General features: G+C 42.7%; 1 protein-coding gene across 3 annotated transcripts in view; it reads right to left on the reverse strand.

The window, feature by feature from the left end:
- Window positions 1-23,858, reverse strand: part of smoc1 (SPARC related modular calcium binding 1) — a 248,867-nt gene that overhangs the window by 125,076 nt on the left and 99,933 nt on the right. For all 3 annotated transcript variants that reach the window (XM_072265877.1, XM_072265866.1, XM_072265857.1), the window contains exon 8: window positions 1,793-1,982. In XM_072265877.1, coding sequence (XP_072121978.1) covers window positions 1,793-1,982 — 190 coding nt within the window. The remainder of the gene's footprint in view (window positions 1-1,792; window positions 1,983-23,858) is intronic.

The raw sequence follows: 23,858 nt of genomic DNA on the forward strand, positions 1-23,858 counted from the left end.
ACTGAGTGTATGCGTGAATACAGTCACAATCCTGGAACGAACACACATACACACAAACTGATACGCATTCTCTCTCTTTCTGTATGGGAACCCTAATCTGGTTTAATTCCTTCTTCACTGAACGTGGGCACACTGAAGCTAACGTTGAACCTTTGTCTATCCTGCTCTGTGTGGCCCAGCTAATCAAAGGCAACTTTATCTAGTTATTAAGAAGGTTTAGAGAGGTGCTTGGCTGGCATAGTAAACAACAGATTGCTGTGGACAAGGCTAAATTTGTAACCTGTTTCAAGGTGACCATTATGTTATAAGCAATAATAGTGACCTTTAAAGTACACCAGTATTTACAAACAAGAGAAAATCTGCAAGCGCTGGAAATCAAAGCAAAACACCCAAAATGCTGGAGGAACTCAGCAGGCCAGGGAGCATTTTGTGTGTGTTGCAAAGGTTATTTGCTCCCTTTTAATCGCACCATTATAAGAGAAGCACAAGACTATGAGAGGCATGGATAAAGTGGACAGCCAGCACTTCTTACCCAGGACAGTAATGGCCAATACCAGAGGATATCTATTTAAGGTGAGTGGGAGTAAGATTAGGGCAGTTGGTAGAGGTAGGTTCCTTACACGGAGAGTGGTGGGTGCCTCACTCTCTGTCTGGAGTGGCGGTAGAAGCTGATACAACAGGGACATTTAAAACACTTGTAGATAGTTACATGGATGTAAGAAAAAAAAACTGAAGGTTCTGACTGATGTGGGAGGGAAGGATTAGATTGATGGTGGAGCAGGTCTGTCTGGGTCAACACAACATTGTGGACCAAAGGATCTATATTGTGCTGTACTGTTCTATTTCCTAAGTTCTTAAGATACGGCAGTACTCATGGAGGTGAAAATCGTACAAAACAATTACCACACTGACAGTTGGAGAAGGTTACAGCACACTACTGTGCTGATGCCCCTGACTGTTGAGTTACTGAGAAGTCCTTGAGCGACAACCCATGGTCAGTTTCGAAGAAATGTCCAACGCACCCATGTGTCTTGCAGGTATGGGCAGAATTAGGAATGGCTACCAACATACAAAGGGGAAGAGAGTGTTCACTCAACAGCACATTAATGCTGCAGTGTTTCACATCATGTACACAGCCTAAATGATTCAAACATCACTTTCACGTCACATGGCAGAGATACAGCAGGGGTTCACATACAAGCTTGCAAACTTCCTTTACCTAGATTTCATAGTTTGAGCTTAAGTTAATACTTCAGGAGGTCAAGGTTTTATTTGTAAAAATACCACAATTCTAGGGTGCCTAAGACTTCCGCACAGTACTGCATTTGTCAACATGGAGCAGAGAGCGAGTTTGTAAATCTGGTGGGAGCAAAGGATGTTGGGAATGGCAAGGGTGGAGTGCCACAGGAGAGGTGTGGGACAGGTGGGAGAGAAGGATTGCTGGGGCAAGGTTGGGGCAAGGTTGTGGCATGGGTGCAGACTCACCCTGCCCCGAGACACCAGGCAAGGTCACCTGATTCCAAACAATTGGGTTATTGATCAAAACAGAATGCCTCTCTGGTGCTTCCCACTCCCTCCCTTCTACTTTCCCTTTTTCCAAATCCTCTCACAGTCCCCTTCCCTCCTCAGTCCACGACAGAGACCCGTATCAGAATTAGGTTTATCATCACTCACATGTCATGTGCCCAAGACTTTTGCACAGTACTGGAGCCACCTAGACAAGACTTACTCCAGCTCAGTTTTACTCACCTGGCATCCCTCCCCATCACCTCCAAAGATAATGTGCACTTACCTGGTGGAGGTCCCAGGAATAGGGCGTCCAATGTCCACCAAGACGCACCAGCAGTACCCAGTCGACTGGTGGCACTGAACTGGCTTGTAGAGCCCTGCACCAGCACACTCTGGAATGAAGATGCCATCTCTCGGGTACTGGTGAGTTTCCTCCAAAGCTGCTTGCCTCTCTTGGTCGCAGGAGGGTTTGTCTGTTCAGAAGGAGCAGAGAAAGAAAACAATTCATAAAATTCCGTCTTTTTTTCCCCTTGCGTTTACATGCCAGTTGCCAGGCTTAATCCCATTTTGGTACTTTTAGCCAAATAGTTTTCATGTCAGACTAATTTAAATTTTATCCCTTCCAATAGTTACAACATCTTGCTGGCATACACACAGTGCTTTGAGCCTAAAAAAAACAGGTCCATTGTTCTCAAGATTCATAAAGTGACTTAGTTCAGGAATATTTTTGCAATGTGTATATCAGTCCAATTGAAGAAAATAATGGCAGAAACATGAGCTCCCTCTTTCCAGCTGCACAGTGCAATTTGCTCACTAATGTCAATCTCAACATATTTTTAATATAATTATTGGAATCTGCTTTCTCGTCTAAGACCGGAGTCAGATTAAAGAATGCCAACATGATACTAATTAGAAACAGTTTATAGGGAACTTCGCTGCATTCCCAGAAGCTTCCCAGTCATGACTTTGCTGGAACAGAACACTTTTGCACTTGTACCCCTGCCAACATTAAGCAGACAAGTTCTGACATAATTGGTTTCAAATCAATTTGCAAACTATTGCAATGAATGAAAAGGGCACTTGGGTAACACAAACAGAATGCTGGAGGAACTCAGCACGTCAGGCAGCATCTAGAAAGAAGTAAGGAGTTGACATTTCAAGCTGAGATCCTTCATCAGGACTCCTGGTGTCCAGACAAACAACATACCTCCTCAGCCCAGTAAGTTCAGAGACTCATTTAATATCAGAGTATACAACCTGAAATTCCTACCCTTCACAGACATCCACGAAACAAGGAACCCCATGGGATGAATGATAGGAACATCAAAGCCCCTCCTCCCCTCCCTTCGCACAAGCTGCAGCAAAAGCATGGACCCCCTCCTCCCCCCACCCACACCAGCAGAAGCCCCACCCGCACCACGCAAGCAAAAGCAGAAGACCCAAAGCCCCAAAGAATCCTTGATTCAGAGTCCATCAAAACTACAGTCTACAAACCAGCACTCTGGTATCTCAGACCGGTCTCTCTCCCAGTGAGGGAGAGAGAGTTTGCTCCTGCAACAACAAACGAGAGCGGAACAAACCGACAGTGAAGGAAGGTGAATGTGACAGGATAAATTCAGCATCAAAACAGGTGCAAAATAAGAGAAATAAAAAGAAGGAAAGAAAGATTAAGTTGAGAGAGAACGACAGACAAAAGAAGAATATTTTCCTAAAACAATTTATAACTTGAAGAAATTAGACTCTGCAAAGAGTTGCTCAGCTTCTTGATGAGACCAATACAATAGCAGCCCTTAAAAAATTGTGTGCAATTAAAAGGCAACTTATGCTGTTGATTAAGATAACTTACTTACTGCAGTGGGCTTAATAAGCAAATAATGGTCAAATACAGCAGTTTCAAGAAATTTCAGAGTTAAGGTCGAGCTCCCAAAGCTTACAGCTGAGCAGTGTATATTAGAGACTAACATAGCCAACTGCAATTCATACCATTTCACTTCTTAGCACAAGTCACTGGCCAATTTGAACATCAGTAACAGCAAAGTCGAGTGGATTTTTTTCCACATAAGTTGTTAAATTATTGTTCAGACTTTATGTATATTAAATTGGAGAGTACACCATACACAGAGCAGTAAAGGAATACCGATAGGAGTGATACATTGTCTTTTACAACCGCTGAAACTTGCTGTCCTTTGCTTGCCTATGTTTGAAACAGACGAAGGAGAAAGTCAGAAGGTTTAGAATCAGAATAAGAATGAGGTTTATTATCTTACTTGATGTAAAATGTGCTATTTTGTGGCAGCAGTGCAGTGCAAATATTATAAATTACAAAATAAATAGTGCAAAAGAAATGGAACAAATCGGTAGAAATCTGACGGCTGAGGGGAAGAAACTGTTGCTGAATCTTTGTGTGTCGGTCCTCAGGCTCCCGTACCTCCTGCTTGATGGTAGTCATGAGAAGAGGGCATGTCCTGGGTGGTGAGGGTCTTTGGAGATAGATGCTGCCTTCTTGAGGCACTGCCGTTTGAAGATGCTCTCCATGATGGGAAGGTCGTGCCCATGATGGAGCTTGATCAATCAGTACCTCGGTCTTGCTGACGTTGAGTGTGAGGTTGTGACATAACTAACCAGCTGATCTGTCTCATTCCTGTACACCTCTTTGTCCTCAGTGAAAACAATATACAAGGCACATTGTAACTGAGCAGAGACAACGATAAACAAATCCATTCCCTGCTGGTCCAAATCCAAAATCCACAAGGTTTGGCGGCTGAGAACGAACGGTTGGAGACTTGAAACAATTAAGACATAGTTCATTAAATCATGTGACTGTCATAAAATGGAGTTGTGGAAACAGTAACCAGTCAGAACAGGGATCCAGCAACCATTGGCTTTCAGGCAATACCTGATCTCAGTACATTGCGTGCTGCCCACTGGTCTTGGCTTTAACTTGCACATCCAGTTTACAGCTCTTGGAGCACATCACTGAGACGACCATAGCCTCTGGCTGATCTCCAATGACATAGAGATCAGGCATTTGTTACAAATCCCTTTGAATTTTACATAGCTATCTAAAGGGGAACATTGCTGAAAATCCATCCTAGCATATAAGAGATTGAGGGGAGGGGGAATAGTTAATTCCTTGCCAGAGAAGTAATACAGACACAAGGGACTTCGATTTACAATGTTCACTGGGTTTCCACAAGCAGTGATTAAACTTCTACTGTTTATAACTCACCCATGAAAACAAAACCCACATAAAGCACCTCTTTCACAAATAAAGTTCCCTTTATAAAGAAATTGGAGAGCTTCCAAAGGAAGTGTTGTAAACAGGGAGGGGATCTATTTAATTACCAATTTCTGATTAATTATGCGTTTTTAATTTGACAGGCAGAAGGAAAACAACTCTGGGGCCTCATTCAAGTTGTGTTAACAGAACAAAAGGATTAGTTCAGAAATCCAGACTCCTTTTGTGCTTCAAAAATATGGGATGGTTTCTTTCTTAATTGATAGTTAAAGCAACAAGGGCTCACACAGAGGGAGGGTATGGCCAAGTATTGCTGCCTGCCTCGGTCCGAACACCCTCTATCCAGTCTTTTCTCCCCTCCTGCCTGTCACATCCTCTTTAAAGTGGGATCACTTGTTTTTTAAGCGATGCCGATGTGTACACAGTAAGATCCCACAGAGGAGGCAAATGATGGTTAACCTAACCTTGGTGCTGTTGTCTGAGCATAACTGTTCATCGGAACACAATGGAGAGCTGTCCTGATTTTGAGGGGTCAGGTCAAGGGAATTTTCAAGTACACAGCAGCAGCCAACTGTAGGCTAAACAGGGCCGAAAGCCATTAGGTGAGGAATTGGTTTAGAAGCTTGCTTTGTTTTAGAAGGGTGAGTCAGGAAGAAGGGTAGTTAAGGTCGCTGCGTGGCTAGATCCTTGGTTCAACATCACAGCGGGCAGCAATCACTCAAGAACTGCTTCTGCTCAACTTGAAGTGAGAAACTAGCCTAGGCAGAAAAGAGGTGGGAACTTACCCAACTTTCTCTTGGAGCTCCTGACATCGCAGTCCCCAGCACCTCACTCAATCCCCACAGAGCCAATCAAGCAGCACCCCTACCCCATTGCCAGTTTGTAACCCTGATCTGAACCCCTCCTCCTCTATCCCTGTGCCACCTCTGACCACACCCAGCTCCATCCAACATCCAATCTCATCCCAGCATCAACTCATTACCTACTAAACTTGCCTAAGACTTCCAGGCCTGAGCCCTTAATTACCAAGCCAGGCCCATCTGGCTTCCTACTGCATCTGCCCTGCACTCTAGCCCAACATCGCCTCTTAAGAGCAGTCTTCATCCCTATAGCTCTACCTGTATTGAGCACTCCCTTGCCCCACATCAACTAAATCCAGCCCCAATCCCAAAGATCGTCCCTTTGTTCTCCCTGTAAGTGACAAAACACTAAGGCAAAGGCCTCAAGTTTACTAGCTCCCAAAGAACGTTTCATTGTCCCATTGCGATTCACCCAACAGCATGTTAGAGTCACCAAACAATTTCTAACCATGCTGTTTGACTGTCTGCAGCAGGGTTTGGAAGAGAGCCAGAAACTTGGATAAAATTCCCACCAGCCAACTTGCTTCCCAATTTTAAATACAATCTACATGTCCTCTGTCCTTGTGGCCTTATCGTTTTCTGATTAACCCAAAGCCTGGGTGATGCTCCAAATCCTGAGACTTCAGAAAGCAGTAATTGTGCCGCATAGTTCTCTCATCTTTCCCACGGGGCACAGACAGGACTCAGTGGCACAGGAACACAACGACATGACCAGCCATTCATCCTCTCAAACCGCCAATCCCTACCTCAAATCCATGTAGCAGTCTCTGATTGATCAATCCTTACCTTACAGAAATCTATCAATATCAGCGTCCGCAAACAATCTGGAGAGTCACCAATGTGAGAGGAGGAAAATGGTCAAGCAAAGGAAGTCTGAAGCAAAACGGGTGGCTGAATAATACAAAAGAAACAGCAGCAACAAAATAGGAGCGGTACGTTAGACGACTGTGTCATATGGCATGGCACCATGCTGAATAGTTATTTTGGGGAGTTAAAGTCAAGTGTATGCATTCCAAAGGGCTGCACACTGAGGAAAGTTAGTCTGTCTCACAGTAAAATCCAGCCTCATCAAATGATATGCCACCTGCTATTCAGTCATGTGTTTGGCTTGTACAATAAAACTAACTACCTCAGCAGGCATGCTGGTATTTTTACAACAACCTTACAGTAAAGAATAAAAGAGGATAGAGGTAATCTAGCAAGAAACTTTCAAAACATCTTTCAAAAAATAATGTATTGTATTTCTTTCATTATGTGCTTCTTTAGGAAACAATAACAAATGAACATTGTAAATAACTTTTCAGAAGCCAGATTTTCTCTAAGTTACTATCACCGTAAGAGCCTTTATTTGTTTGAAATTAGTAGCCTGTATCTGTCATAATCAACCTGTCCCAAGTATATTCTCATCATAAAGATAATCTGCAGATCACAAGCAATAAAAATCTTTGATGTTTGCAATGAGTTTTAGCTGATACTTAGTGCTGTTTTTCCACAGTTATTAATATGTCTCAGTCAAGAATACCCTGTTCTCCAATTTATCAAGAAAGATAACTGTGTTCAAATTTGGTCACAGAAGTTAACAGCTTACATTTTATATTGCCTTTAACATAGACCACAAATCCCAGTTTGCTTCCCAAAATTAGCATCAGAAAAAGAAACCAACACCAAGCCAAAAAAACAAAGCTACTAATGCAGGGATAGATGACCAAAAATTCTGTTAAAGAGGCAACATATAAAGAATGCTTCAGAGGATAGAATTTTTTAAAATCTGAAAAGCAAGAAACATTCACAGGTCAGGCAAGAGAAACAGAGTTCGATTTTCAGCTCCAAGATCCTACAGGTTGGGATATACCTGGAAATGAGCAGACAGATAGCATACATCTACCAATGGTAGGGCATTAGAGATGGAAGATGTATGGAGAACCAGAATGAAGAACACCAACAGCTCCATGGAGACAGAGGATCTTGCAGGCTGGTGATGATTACATGGGTTGGTCTGTACAATCACCACCAGTCTAGAGATGCTGGAGCTACTGCCTAGAAGTCGGGCTATATAATCTCCACCAGCCTGGGAAGAATGTGAAGGGCTTAAAACACAACATAAAGACCTGAAGTGTGATGCACCAAAGGAGGTAGAGGAATGCAGTGAGTCAGGCAGCTTCTATAAAGGGAAATGAACAATTGACATTTTGTGTTGAGATCCCTTCATTGAGACTAAATGTGCGACGTTCAGGAAGCAGGAAAAGCTGGCGAGCAGGTCTTAACACAGAATTGGACCATGACATGGAAACCAGACAAGTTGAAGGAATTGATTCAGCACCTCAAGGGGGAGAACAAGTGGGACAATACCCGAGGTGGAAACTGGCAGCCCCTGGCAGCTCATCCCGAAGCAGAATAGGATACTGATGTTGCTTCATTGAGAGGTTATGGTCAGGGAATAGCATCATTAGTGGCAAGTTATGGACATTGCAATATGGCCAAGGTGACATTGTACCCAGACAATGCTATTGCCCTCCACCTAGGAGGCATATGCAGTTTTAAATGGTTTTCTGAATGTTTCCAGAATACTACAATCTTTGGGTGACAAGTTCTACTCTTCAGGGTCCATTCATTACTCTTGCTTTATTTCAAAAATTAAAAACATTTCTTCTGCATTCCTTTCAAATACTCTTTGAGATCTACAACCAAACTGACTAAAGCACAGGGACTGAAGAGCTCTCCTGTATGGCCATCAGTCCCAAATGGCATTTTTGCCAACCAAAACTGCCAATGGAAATAGGTTATTTCATGCCACAGAATCTCAACTCCGAGCAAGGTGACAAAGCATGGTGTCAGACATGTCAGCTACCGTTCACTGAACAAGGGTTAGTGGACTTGTTACTATTTGGGTTACTACTTGTTACTACAGAGGTTAACGGAAATAAATTGGCGATGCACATGATTGCCTTTGCAATTCCAGGCCAGAACAGGGAGAAGCTATGACATTTCGGTACCTACCTCCACATCCAAATCTCCATTCCCATCTCGCCCTCACTTTTCTCTCCACCTCTTCACATCATTTAGCCCTTCCCACCTCTCTCCTAATATTTCTCTCACCATCTGTCCCTCTCAAACGTCTTCCTTACACCGCTCTATCTTTCTCCCTTTCTCACCTTCATTCTCCCTTCCTGACTCCACCCTTATTTTCCCTCCCTCCCCTCCTCACCACACACTTTCTCTCCCCCTTCCTCGTCGCTACTCTTTCTTTTCTTTGCCTTTATTTTTCTCCCTGCCTCCTGTTGAACTCCTCAGTGAAGCATTCTCTAACCACTTCAAGTTTTCATGCCCATGGTTCTAGCAAAATTAATGTTCACAATTCAATTAATGTCATAAATGTGGTAAGTTTGGGAAGGTAACAGTATTGCAACAGCTTTTATCCTGGGCAAACAAGGATAGCTTAATTCTGTGGTACTGTCATCAATAGACTGCATAAGACCTTGTTTTACAGATACACGCAATTCACAGAACACACACACACACACACACACACACACACACACACACACACACACACACACACAGAGGCAATTGAAAGCAGGTTGATAATATCTTTGAAGCAGTTTGGTATTTTAAAGAGGCAGTGACTACAACATAGAAAATAAGCTTGCATTCCTTGAAAGGACAGCTTTCTAAACTTGAAAGTGCTTTGAAGTAATTTAAATCTAGTATCTTCGAATGAGCAACCATTGTAATGTTAGAAACCTGGCTGTAAGTTTGCTCCACAAACAGGAATATGATGAAGTCCATGCCACACGATTTAAGGAATCCAGTCAGGGCATGATAGGAGCAACCTGTTCCCCTTTAAATGATGGCATGTTTTTTTTAATCCATCCAAGCATCTGTGTAATGGGATTCAATCATCTATCACATCTTTTGTCTTCATACCAGAGCACTGCTAATTTTGCAAAGACAGCAGGCCAGGAAAGGGGAAAAGAAAGAGAAGAATGGCAGGCAGAAATGGCCAGTCTGATACAAAAAGAAAGAAAGATCGAGCTTTCAAAAATGTGGAGAACTTGATATTGCGACGTACAAGGAGCAAGGTGACCAGAGAGAAGGTGATGTGCTGCTCCTCAAGCTAGCATTGGGCCTCATTGTAACAGCGCCGAAGGCCAGAGACACAGAGATCAGGGTGGGAGTAGTTTATATCATCTCAATGTGTACTTAAGAATGTATAAATAATTGTAGTTTTATACATATAAAAAAATGGAAAAGGTTATATGTGTGAAAAAAGTACATGATATTTGTGAATTCCTTATCCAAATAAAAATAAAATTTAAAAAAAAGTGTACACTGTTGAATATAATAACCACAAATGTAAAGTTTTTTTTTCATTTTCTTCCTTTGTGTGTGTGTGCATGTGTGTGTATAAATATATAACTTTTATCATGAATAAAGTCTATTTTGGGGGGGAAAATCTGCATTTTTTTCAATGTGGTGACTACATTGTGAACACTGAATGCAGTACACTAAATTGAAAGCAGCACAGGTAATTTGCTGTTTTACCCTGCCTTTCCAGATGTCACACAACCTGCTGACTTCCTCCAGCATTTTCCATTTTTATTTATGGCCAGGTGAATAAATACCATCTCTCCCCCGAAACCACCTCATGGACCCCGACAACCAGCTGCTCTGATCGTTGTATGCATGATGAGCATTGGCCATAGACGGGGACACTGCTGGGCTTCTGGGACTGGATAATCTCCCCAAAACTCACTATGCCAATTTACACCCCAACAGGCACCACCGAGGTACATTCCTGGAGTTGCCTGGTGGATGATATGATTTTTCTGCATTACATTCCCAGGAGAGAAGATAATTAGTATAAAGTACAAAAAAAAAGCATGCAGCCGATGTCAAAACCAGAAGAAGAGGATTATTTGCAGTATGTAATTGAGGATGGAATAGCGGGAAATGCAACACACCTGTATAAACAGTGCTCAAACCACATAATTCAGTCGTGTCTGCTAATCTCTTAGTTGACAAGTGGGCTGGTAAATAATGGGCTGCAGATTTAAAGGTTTATATTGCTAATTCCAATTTCTTCAGGTATTTAATCACAGCCTGTTCTGTAAATTAATTGGAATGCCAGGCATTTATGCAGATTTACATTTCCCTCTCATACAGTAAACGGAGTGGTTTATGTTAAAATGACCGTTAATGAGATGAGTATTCTTAGGCAATGAAGCAGCACTTTGTGATTAAGCCAAAATTCCCATCGATATAGACCATAAGCCATTTGCAAATCTCTGGCTGCAGGCTCCAAGATGGGGTTTGCGCACATGGCCTCGGCTGCCGTCACAGGGAATTAGTGAAGAATCACACTGTCCATGGCCTGAATCTTCTGCTGACTGGCAAGGCTTCAGGCTGACTTGCGTGAGCCCCTGGGCAGAACATTCCTCCAAGAAACCAGGTGATGAGCCCTAGGCAGTGCACTACCTTGCTGATCCTGAACGGCAGCACAAGGACGCCTCGTAGCTCCAGCAGCCCAGGGTCAATCCTGACCTTGGCTGCTGTCCCTGTGGAGTTTAAATGTTCTCTCTGTGTTTCCTCCCACATGAGAGTAGTTAGTCTAATTAGCTGCTATAAGTTAGCTCAAATCCTTGCAGCAGCACGGTGGTGTAGTGGTTAGCACAGCGCTTTAAAATATAAGTGACACCAGTTCAATCCCTGCTATTGCCTGCTAGGAGTTTGTACATTCTCACCGTGACTGTGTGGGCTTCCTCCAGATGGTTCAATTTCTTCCCACAGTCCAAAAGTGTACTGTTTAGTAGGCTAATGGATCATTGTAAACTGTCCCATGATTACTTCAGGGGATTGCTGGCGGTGCGGCTCCCAGGGTTGGAAAAACCGATTCCGCGCTGAATCTCAATAAACAAACCAATCAATCTGGGGAGCCTGACCTGTCTCCCCTCATAACCAAAGCCCATCCGTCCCAGGTAACATCCCCTGTTCACTAGAGCTTTGTCCGGTGAGACTGAACATGAAACAACAACAACCAAAAAGTCATAAATGCAAAATTCTGCAGATGGTTAGGTTATAAGGAGAGGCTGGATAAACTGGGACATTTTCTCCCGGAGTGTCAGAGGCTGGAGAGTGACATTGTATAGGTGTAAAACACATGAGAAACATAGTTAGGGTGGGTGGTCGTAATCCTTCTCCAAAGGTAGGGGAGATTAGAAGCAAAGGATATAAGACATAGGAGCAGAATTAGGCCATTCAGCCCATCAAGTCTGCTCCACCATTCCATTATGACTGATTTATTATCCTATTCAACCCCATTCTCTTGCCTTCTCCATGTAACCTTTAACACTCTGATTAATCAAGAACCCATCAATCTCCACCTTAAATATAACCAATGAACTGGCCTGCACAGCCATCTGTGGCGATGAATTCCACAGATTCACCATTCTCTGGCTAACAAAGTTTTCTTCATCTCTATTCTAAGTGGACACCCCTCAAGTCTAAGCCCTTGCTCTCTGGTCCTAGGCTCCCCCACAATAGGAAACATCCTCATCCTCATCACATCCACTCTATCTAGGTTTTCAATATTTCATCAGTTTCAATAAAAGCACCCCTCTCATTCTTCTAAACTCCCAAAAGTATAGGCCCAGAGCCATTAAATGCTCCTCATACGTAAACCCTTTCATTCCTGTGATCATTCTCGTGAACATCCTCTGGACCCTCTCCAATGCCGGTAATTCTTTTTTCAGGTAAGAGACCCAAAACTGCTCACAGTACCCCAAGTGTGTTCTGACCAAGGCCTTATAAAGCCTCAGCATTACATCCTTGCTTTTGCATTCTAGTTCTCTCAAAGTGAATGTTAACATTGCATTTGCCTTCCTTACCACTTCAATTAACCTTCAGGGAATCTTGCGCAAGGACTTCCAAGTCTCTTTGCGCCTCCGATTTTTGAATTTTCTCCCCATTTAGAAAATAATCCATGCCTTTCTTCCTTCTGCCGAAATGCATGACTACACACTTTCCTACACTATATTCCATCTGGTCCACTTCTTTGCCAATTCCCCCAATTTGTCTACAGACTCCCTGCTTCCTCAACACTACCTGTCACTCCACCTATCTATTGTCTGCAAACTTGGCCACAAAGCTATTAATTCCTTCATGGTGGGTGTGTGGAATACACTGCATGCGACAGTGGTAGAGGCAGATACAACAGGATCTTTTAAGAGATTCTTAGATAGGTACATGGAGCTTAGAAAAATAGAGGGCTATGCAGTAGGGTAATTCTAGGCAGCTTCCAGAGTAGGTTACATGGTTGGCACAACATTGTGGGCCAAAAGGCCTGAAATGTGCTGCAGATTTCTATGATTCTATGATTCATCCAAATTATTACATATATATCGTGAAAAGAATCGGTCCCAACACTGTCCCCCTGTGGAACATCACTAATCACTGGCAACCAATCAGAAAAAGCCCTCTTTATTCCCACTCTTTGCCTCCTGCCAATCAGCCACTGCTTCATCTATGCTAGTATCTTTACTGTAATACGATGGGCTCTTATCTTGTTAAGCAGCCTCATGTCTCATGTGTGGCATCTTGTCAAAGGTCTTCTGAAAATCTTTTAACTCTCTTTTGTCTACCCTGCCTGTTATTACTTCAAAGAATTCTAGCAGATTTGTCAGGCTAGACTTCCTCTTGAGAAAACCATGTTGACTTTGTCCAGTTTTATCAGGTATCTCCAAGTAACCCCAAAACCTCAATCTTAATAATGGACTCCAACATCTTTCCAACCACTGAATTCAGGCTAACTGACCTATAATTTCCCTTCTTTAAGAGTGGAGTGACACTTTCAACCTTTCAGTCCTCCAAAACCATTCCGGAATCTAGTGATTCTTGAAAGATCATTACTAATGCCTCCACAATCTCTGCAACTACCTCTTTCACAACCCTGCAGTGTGGTCCATCTGGTCCAGGTGACATATCTACCTTCAGAATTTTCAACCTCCCAAGCACCTTCTCCTTCGTAACACTTATGGCATTCTGCTTGTATCTTCCACAGTAAAGACTGATGCAAAATACTTTTTCAATTTGACCACCATTTCTTTGTCCCCCATTACTACCTCTCCAGCATCATTTTCCAGCTGACCAGTATACTCTCGTCTCTTTTTTACTCATATATATGAAAAAACTTCTTGTATCTTCTTTCACATTATTGTCTCGCTTACCTTCATATTTCACTTTTTCTCTCTTTATAGCGTTTCTTAGTTGCCCTCTGTTGTTTAATAAAGCTTTGCAGTCCTCCACCTTCTCACTAATATTTGCTGTATTGTATGCCTTCTCTTTTGCTTTCATGCTTCCTTTGACTTCCCTTGTCAGCCATGGTTGCCTCATCCTCCCTTTAGAGTACTTCTTCATCTTTGGGATTTATCTTTCCTGCGCTTTCCAAATTTCCCCGAGAAACATCAGCCATTGCTGTTCTGCTGTCATCCCTGATAGTGTCCCCTTCCAATCAAATTTGGCCAGCTTCTCTCTCATGTCCCAGTAATTCCTTTTACACCACTGTAATACTGAGACATCTGATTTTAGCTTCTCCTTCTCAAATTGCAGGGTGAATTTTACATACTAAGGTCACTGTCTCCTAAGGGTTCCTTTACCTTAAGCTCTCTAATGAAATCTGGTCATTACATAATACCCAATCCAGAAATGTTGTTCATCTAGTGGGCTCAACCCCAAGCTGCTCTAGAAAGCAATCTGTAGGCATTTTTCAAATTCTCTCTCTTGGGATCTAGCACCAACCTTAATTTCCCAATCTAATATCAAAATCCCCCATGATTATCACAACATTGTCCTTTTTACATGTCTTTTCTATCTCATTGCAACTGCAGCCCACATTCTGACTACTGGTTGGAGGCTTGTATATAATTCCTATCAGGGTCTCTTTACCCTTGCAGTTTCTTAACTCTACCCACAAGGATTCTACATCTTCCAATCCTCTGTCATCTCTTTATAAGGATTTGATTTCATTTTTTACCGACCTCCTCTGCCCTGCCTGTCCTTCTGATAGAATGTATCCTTGGATGTTAAGTGCCTAACTATATTCTTTCAGCCATGACTCAGAGATTCCTACAACACTATACCTGCCAATCTCTAACTGCATTACAAGATCATCTCCCTTATTCTGTATACTGTGTGCATTCAATCATAACAACTTCAGTCCTTTATTCACCACTCTTTTTGATTTTGGCCCCCTGTTACACTTCAACTCATGCCACTGTCTGCAACTTTGCCCTAACTGCCTGTCCTTCCTCAGAGTCTCACTACACACTGAATCTGGTTGTATACCAACTGCCTCATCCTCAGCCCCATCACTCCAGTTCCCAAATTAGTTTAAACTCTCCCCCACAGCTCTGGCAAAACTGCTCACAAAGATTTTGGTACCCCTCAGGTTCAAGTGTAACCTCTCCTTTTTGTACACGACATACCTTCCCCAAAAGAGGTCCCAATGATCCAGAAATTTGAAACCCTACTCCCTGCACCAATCCTTCAGCCACAAATTTATCTGCCAAATCATCCTATTCTTACCGTCACTGGCACGTGGCACAGGCAGCAATCCAGAGATTACTACACTGGAGGTCATGCTTTTCAGCTTTCTGCCTTACTCCCCAGATTGAATTTTCAGAACCTCCTCCCTTTTTCTACCTATGTCATTGGTACCAATCTGTACCCTGATTTCCAGTTGTTCATCCCCTCCCTTTAGAATGCTGTGGACTGATTTGAGACATCCCTGACCCTGGCACCTGGGAGGCAACGTACCATCTTCTGCTCCCCTAACTTATGGAATCCCTGATCACCAAGAGCACTCGTCGTCTCCCCCCCCCGCTTCCTTTCTGAGCCACAGAGCTAGGCGCAATGTCAGACAGCTGGTTGCTGAGGCTGCGACATAGATTTAAGATTAGAGGGGAAATATTTAAAAGGAACCTGAGGGGAACTTCTTTTGGTTTCTTCCCCCTTCCTTTCTACCCTGATGAAAGATCTTGGCCCTAAACATCAACTATATATTCATTTCCGCAGATACCGCCTGACTTTCTGAATTCCTCCAGCATTGTGTGTGTGTAAAACAACCAGAAAACAGTATCACAAATAGGTGAAGTTCTGGAGACGTTAAACATTCTAGTCTGAACAAGAGTACGAGGACCTTCTCAAGCTTGTCTCCATTCCTTTCTTATTGTTTAGAGACCAGTTCAGCCCACAGGCTGCGAGCCTGGTGTTTTAATTCAGAACAGCATAGAATCTGTCACCCACGTCTTTCCTGCTTTCTGATCCTGAACTACGATTAATTCAGACGAGAGCCCGATGGCATGGATCAGACTTTTCTTCAATCTGTGCCCCTTTCTTCCAAAAGAGTTGAGTGTTTGATCGTGTGTCTATACAACCTGTGATGAAGAATAGTGCACTGAACACATCTTTCCTTCTTCTGGGAGCAGAGAGCTGAGACTAGATACCAGCCCCTCCTACACTGGTCGCTGTCAACCTATGTTTATAAAATTTCATTCGTTAGTAAAGGCAGATGCATAATTGATTACTGCATCTCTGCGTTTTGTAAAAGTCCCCACGTCAAGAGAGAATCCTTCATTTGACTGTTTGATTTTCAAGCAGAATTCCTGCAGTTTATCACTGGTAACACTGTAGCTCAGAATCTGGGGGTTAGCTTACTACATATCTGGTGAACAATACATTAAAGTTTGGCTTTGACAGCATGGTAGCGTTGTGGTTAGCACAACGCATTACAGTCCCACCACTGCCTGTAAGGAGTTTGTACATTCTCCCCATGACTGTGTGGGTTTCCTCCCTCAGTCTAAAGATGTCCCGGCTGGTAGGTTAACTTGTCATTGTAAATTATCCCGTGATTAGGCTAGGGTTAAATCAGTGGATTGCTGGGCGGGTGTAGCCTGTAGGGCTGGAAGGGCCTTTTCTGCACTGTATGCCAATAAATTCAATACACAAATATGTGGTGCTCTTGGGGCAAGTTGTCCCAACGAAACAAGTTTCTGAGATGTAGCCATGTTCCTTTTCCTTTTTAGCTTGAGACATCAAGATCAATTATCACCTGTCCACTGCCAACATTGTCCTGAGGCTAGCTAAAAGCTTAATAGGAAGAGGAGCAGAATTGCTCATGGCTGCCCTGTCATTCAATATGATGGCGGCTAACCTGCTATCCACTTTAAAATTCCCTGATCTTTGAAAAAATTATCTACCTCCTCTTTAAAAACTCCCAAGTGATCCAGCCCCCTCAACCCTTCAGATAAAAAACTTCAGAAGTTCACCACCTTCTCTGCGAAAAAAATTCAGTTTTTCATGACTTCTCCCTTATGTTCTAACAAGTGAACGTATGTCTACATCTACCCTGCCATGTTCCCTAAAGAGGGACATTTTTAAAAAGTTCACTCCTCATTCTTCTGAACTTCACAGAACTTGTATCTGCTTTTTTTAACCACTCATCACAAGACAATCCAACAGTGATCTGAGAGTGAGCTCGGAAGCTCCCTCTCCTGTGTAGAGTTATACCACATCAGTCTGGATCCCAACTCAGCCACCAGTGGAAGGGCAAACCTGAAGTCATTGATCCTCCTGACACAATGGAAAAGACTGGCAAAGTGTTAGAGCCAATGCCTCACATCTTCAGCAAGCCAGGTTCCATCCTGTCCTCTAGTGTGTCTTTGTGGGGTCTGCACCTTCACCCTTCTACAACACAACAGCATATGGATTGAGAAGTTAGGTGTGCATGGGAGTGCCATAATCTGGGAGAGGAAGGGAGAAATGTATGGAAACTTCCAACAAGAAGAAGGAAGATGCCGGACCTAGTTTTGGGAAATTAGCCAGGCCAGGTGACAGACTGGAGAGTTGGTGAGCATTCTGGGAATAGTGACCACAACTTATTATGTTTTAAGAGAGTTGTGAGTAAGGATAAATTTGGATTTTGTGGGAAAGTATTAAATTGGGGGAGGGCAAATTACGACAGAATAAGGAGCATTGGTTAGGAACAGCTGCTACCAGGCAAGTCTATGTCTGAGCAGTGGCAGTAGTTTAAAGACCAGCTGAGCAGAGCTCAGGATCAGCATGTTCTGGTAAGAAGTAAGGACAAGGATGGGTAAGGAAAGGGAACCTTGGATGACCCGAGAGGTCCTAAATTTAGTCAGAAAACAATAGAAAGCAGGCATGGGTTTAGAATGCTAAAAAGACTATGTCATTGAAAAACATATAGTAGGGAAGTGTTCAAATGGGCGATTAGGAAGGCCAAAATGGGCCATGAAATGCCCCTGGCCAGCAGTATCAAGGAGAATCCCAAGGTAATTTATACAGAGTAGGTCCGCTCAAGGATAAAAGAGGGGATTTATGCTTAGAGTCAAAGCAAGTGGGTGAGGTAATAAATGAGCACAATGTGAAGGTATTTACCAAGGAGAAGAAATTGGAGGATAGCGAAAATAGCACGGGGCATGCTAATGTTCATTTGAGATTGAAGAGGAGATAGTTTTGAGTCTTCTGAAAAGCATTAAGATGGAAGAATCCACATGGCATGATGGCATATATCCCACAATACTGAAAGAAGCAAGTGAAGAGACTGAAGGAGCTCTGACAAGGATATTTGTGTCACAAATGAGAAAATCAGCAGATGCTGGAAATCTGAGCAATACACACAAAATGCCGGAGGAACTGATGAAGGGTCTCGGCCCAAAACGTCAACTGTTCAGTCTTTTTGATAGATGCTGCCTGGCCTGCCAAGCTCTGTGTGTGTTGCAAGGATATTTGTGTCCTCACTAGCAAGAAGTGAGGTCCCAACAGAGTAATAAATGTTGTGCCTTTGTTCAAGAAGGGAGATAGGGTTAAACCAGGTAATCATGGGCCAGTGAGCATCATGTCAGTGGTAGAGAAGCTAATGAGGAGGATACTGAGGAATAGGACTTATGCACAGTTGGAAAGGCATAGTCTGCTTAGGTACAGTCTGCTTCGCTTTGTGCTGGGCAGGTTATACCCTACAAACTTGTTTCAGTTTTTGGAGGAGGTGAAAAAGGACTTTGATGGGGATACGGCCATAGACAGTACCTACGTGGAGTTTAGGAGGGCATTTGGAAAGGTCCCTCATGGTAGGTTGACTCAGAATATAATTCAGGGTAAACTGCAAGTTTGTATTTGGAAATCCTAGTTCAGGGAGTAGGGCTGATATTCTGTCTGAAGGTCTGTGGCCAGTGATGTTCTGCAAGGATCATTGCTGGGACTTATGATACCTACATAGCTTGATGGATTAGCAAGTTTGAAAATAGCTCCAAGATCGGTAGAATTGTGGGCTGTGTTAAGGACTATCAAAGAACACAGGGGAATATAAATCAGTTATAAATATGGCCAGAGAAGTGGGAGATGGTATTTAATCCAGGAAAGTGGGAGCTCTTGCACGTTGGGAGGTCAAATGGAAGGAGAAAAGTTAATGGTAGGCCCCTTAATAGCATTGAAGTACAGAGGGATCCAAGGATCCAGGTCCATAGTTCACTAAAAGTGGATAAGGTGGTAAGGAAGACATATAGAATGGTTGCCTTCATTAGTAGAAGTGTTGAGTACTTCAATGAGGAAGCCATGCTGCAGCTTGGAGAATTGAGTGCAGTTCTGGTTGCCTCATTATAAAAAAGGATGTGGAGATTGGGGATAAAGCCCAAGGCAGCCTGGATTAAAGAAAGGTTAGGCAAACTTGGGTTCTTCTCCCTAGAGTGTCAGAGACCGAGAGGAAACCTGATAGAGGTTTTGTTTTAATTATGAGGAATAGATAGGGTAGACAGACAGAATCTGTTCCCCAGGGTAGAAATGTCAAACAACAGAGGATAAAAGGGAAGTTTCTTTTTCCATGGAGACAGTGGTCAATGCCTGGGATACGTTACCAGGGGTAGGAGTGCAAGCAGGCAGTTTGGTGGAGTTTAAAAGGCTTTTAGATAGACACGTGAATACGAAGGGAGTGGAGGGGAAGGCGCAATAAACAAGGAGAACATTTAGTTGATTAGATTTATTTCTCACATCAAAACACCAAAATGTATAGTGAACTGTGTCATGTCAGCAACCAACACAGTCCAAAGATATGCTGGGAACAGCCTGCGAGTTTGGCCATATGTCCAGCACCAGTGTAGTACGACCACCACTTACTAAACGTAACCCGTCTATCTTTGGAATGTGGGAGGAAACCGGAGCACTTGAGAAACTCGTGCAATCACAAAGAGAACATACAAACTCCTTACAGACAGTGGCAGAATTGAACCGGGGTCACTGGTACTGTAATACCATTACGCCACCAATGCTGTTGATGACTTGACGTATGAACCAGCATCAAGACTAGCACAACATAATGGGCCAAATGGCCCATCTGTTCTTTAAACACACACAAAATGCTAGCGGAACTCAACAGGCCAGGCAGCATCTATCCAAAAGAGTAAACAGTCAACATTTAGGGCCAAGACCCTTGTATCTGTTCTTTGTTTTGTGAAACATTGCAGAATAGGGAAAATTAGTGGAAGAATGGGATTGCTCTGTGAGCTGTCATGGACTTAAAGGACTGAAATGGATGCCTTCAATGTTGTAATTAAGTATGTAAGTAGTGAAACAAATACTGAATTTACGAGGAGTGATTGATAAGTTTGTGGTCTAGGGTAGAAGGAGTCAATTTTAGAAAACCTAGCACATTTATTTTTCAACATAGTCCCCTCCTACATTTACACACTTAGTCCAGCGGTCGTGGAGCATATGGATCCCTTCTTTGTAGAAGTCGGCATCTTGGACCTCCAAAAGTGGTCCACAGCAGGGGTGATTGATAAGTTCATGGCCTAAGGTAGAAGGAGATGAGTTATACAGCTCCCGTTACATGTATGTGCAGTTCAACTCTTTGAGTGATTATGCAGAAAGTTTCAAGTTAATAACTCATCTCCTTCTACATTAGGCCACGAACTTATCAATCACCCTTGCTGTGGACCACTTTTGGAGGTCCAAGATGCCGACTTCTACAAAGAAGGGATCCGTATGCTCCACGACCGCTGGACTAGGTGTGCACAGGTAGGAGGGAACTATGTTGAAAAATAAATGTGCTACGTTTTCTAAAATTGACTCCTTCTATCTTAGGACACGAACTTATCAATCACCCCTCGTATTCCTGATTACCAGTTATAAAATAAGGGCTATAAGTAGACACTCAGTAAGTTAAAGGCAATTGTGGCAATTCTCCTGCCACAGTTCTGACTGTTGGTAACTTCTCCAGAAACAACATAAAAATCATCAAGTCTTGGGTTCAGTCCATGCTGGTGTTGAATCAGCACGTTTATACTGGACTTAAAACCAGACCAGAAAATAATTGGTTCTGTTAAGAAGGGCGAGGCTACAGTCAGATGGAGTTCCCATTCCTTAACACTAATCCGTGAAACCAAAGGAAAGCAAATCTGTGGATGTCATGTTGAGCTACCTGCCCTGTAATAAAAATAAGTCATTTGACTATTTAGCACAAGCTTCTTGAATTCTGTCAATTAAGAGTTAACACTGAATACCATTCTCCGAAAAGAAATTTATCCAATACAACCTGGATGGCTTGTTCAGTTGGTATGCAGTTTGCTTCAGGGAGAAGCAAAAGAAAGAAAAGCAAATACACTGTGATAATTCTGGTAATATTTGATCAAGATGCTGTTATTTGAATTCACCTGAAACTGGCTTAACACTTTCACGAGTTTTGATCACCATTAGATTATCTAGACTGACTGAAGGCCATTTGACTAGATTCTCTGTGCACATTAAGATACAACAGACAAAATCCTCCATGATCCAAGGATTACTAAATTCCTTACACAGAGTCAAGCATTGCATCACGCCATCTGGCCCAATGATTCAGTGATGACTTTTTAGAGCTGTCTTATAGTCTGACTTCCCCCCACTGCTCTTTTGCCTTACAGATCTACCTCCAATCCACATGAAGCAACTGTAATCAGCAATGGCAAAAAACGTTTGCTATTTTCTCACGCAGAATGATTACCGTTAACAACCATTACTGCAAGTGTTTGGAATCTGATTCTGGTTGCAATTATGTACTCTATTGCTTTTCAATAAAGTTGCCCAGCAACTGGAATTCAAAGTGTTGTACCAAGTACAGAAAATATTGGAAATACTCAACAGGACAAGCGGTGAAAAACACTTAATGATTTTAGTTCTGATAAAGGGGTAACAAGCGAAAACATTAACTCTGCTTCTCTCTCTACGGCTGCTGCCTGACCTGCTAAATTATTCTTGCTTTTATTTTTTTCTTTCGAAGGGAACTGTGATGTCACTGAAACTTGACAGGGTCAAAGTTATGCTGAATCACTAACCATGGGAATCTAAAGAACAGGAGAGAGAGAAATAGATTAATGTTTTAAGTTAATGACCATTCAAGAGTCTAAGTAAAGTTTAAACCCAGAACCAGTTGAAATGAAGCATTAACTATTTCTCCAGATACAGATGATGCCAGACCTGCTGGGTATTTTCAGCATCCTCTTGTGTTTGGTTCAGATTTCCAGTGTATGCAGTTCAGTATGTAAAGCACTTTGTCCAGATACAGGCAGGTGGCTAGAAAACTAGGCTCACCTAACTACATCACATGCAACACAAATCCTTCCAATGCAAAGTACTTTTGCATGGAAATCCCCAAAATACATAACCTGTAGCCCAATATTCAGTATGATCCTTGTCCTTTAAAGCAATAGCCAGAGTCTGCAATTTTAAACCAAGTTCTACAAGATGCTAAAAGCTGCCATATCTGACTAATTTAAAAACTTTTTCTTTTTGTATTTACTTCTTCCACCAACAAAGCAAACGACCAATTCACCAAAGAAGCACGCTCCTTGGATTAACTTGCTTTGTTGTTAAAATAAGTTTCATTTTCAGAAGAGTAGTACAGCTACTGCCTCACAACCCTAATGACCTGTGTTCATTCCTGATCCTGTCTATGTGGAGTGGCACACCCTCCCAAATACTGCATGGGTTTCTTCCAGGTGCTCAGATTCCCCCCGCACCCAAAATAAATTAATTGGCAAGCAATTTGTCACTGGAAATTGCCTCAGCTGTGTAAGTCAATCTGGAGGGAGTTGAAAAGAACGTAGGGAGAATGGGAGTCTCCTGGTCAGTGGGCCAAATGTTCTGTATGACTGTGGATGTTGCAAAAGTAGGTTCTTGGAAGTAGGAAGTTGTGAGTTCAACTCTTGCTTCAGTGCAAAACGAGGAAATGGTTCCCCATCAGCAATGCTCAGTTTTGGATGAGGCATTCATCTGAGACTACCTCTGTCCCCACAGTTGGAAGCAAAAGGTGCCATGGTATTATTCTGAAGAGCAGGTATTTATCCTGTGTCCTAGCAAATAGTTAATAGCATTCAGCCCACCATGACTAAGCTGACCACCCCATACACATCTATATTAATTCCATTTACCAGCAGTAGGACCACATGATGATTTAAAAGCTCATTCATATAATTTTTTTTAAAAGAGTCCTCAGATTTTTGAATCCTCAGTCAACATTCCTAAAGCAGGCAGCCTGGTCACTACCACATTCCTGATTGTGGCATCTTGCTATGCATAAAGTAGCTGCTGCATTTCCTACAAAAGTAACTTCACAGTCAACAAATTATACTTGAAGGAAGTGACTTGGGTGTTCTGAGAAGGGCAGCCTAGAACCTTCAGTCAGCCATTGAGTTCATGGATCTCCTGAGGTAGTGCCCACATGGTCAAGCTGAGAACAACTGGAGATGCCTGTAGGTTTCTGGCTCCAGGTCAGAGGAATTCAGCATTTTGTCTGGGTAGCCTCCAACCTGTTGGGCATGAGCATCAATTTTTCTAACTTCTGGTAATTTCCCCCCCCCCCCCACCCACCTTCTTACTTTGGCTTCTGCTCCCTTCCTTTCCAGTCCTGATGAAGGGTCTCGACCTGAAATGTCAACTGTTGATCCCCCTCCATGGAAGCTGCGTGACTTGCTGACTTCCTCCAGTATTTTGCGTTCGTTGCTCTAGGTTTCTGGCAACAGCAGAACCACATGCTTTCACAGGGAGCTTCCTTTTTATATGACATGGGAAGTTATAAGGACAGGGCTTAATCCTGATTTTGCTTGTTGTTTTTGTAGAGTTTGCACATTTCCCTGTGACTGTGTGGATTTTCTAAGAGCTTCTCTCCATGGCCCAAACAAATTCAGATTGCTCAGTACTGCAAATTGCCC

The sequence above is a fragment of the Mobula birostris genome, chromosome 1 (genome assembly GCF_030028105.1).
Source record: "Mobula birostris isolate sMobBir1 chromosome 1, sMobBir1.hap1, whole genome shotgun sequence".
Classification (NCBI taxonomy): Eukaryota; Metazoa; Chordata; class Chondrichthyes; order Myliobatiformes; family Myliobatidae; genus Mobula; species Mobula birostris.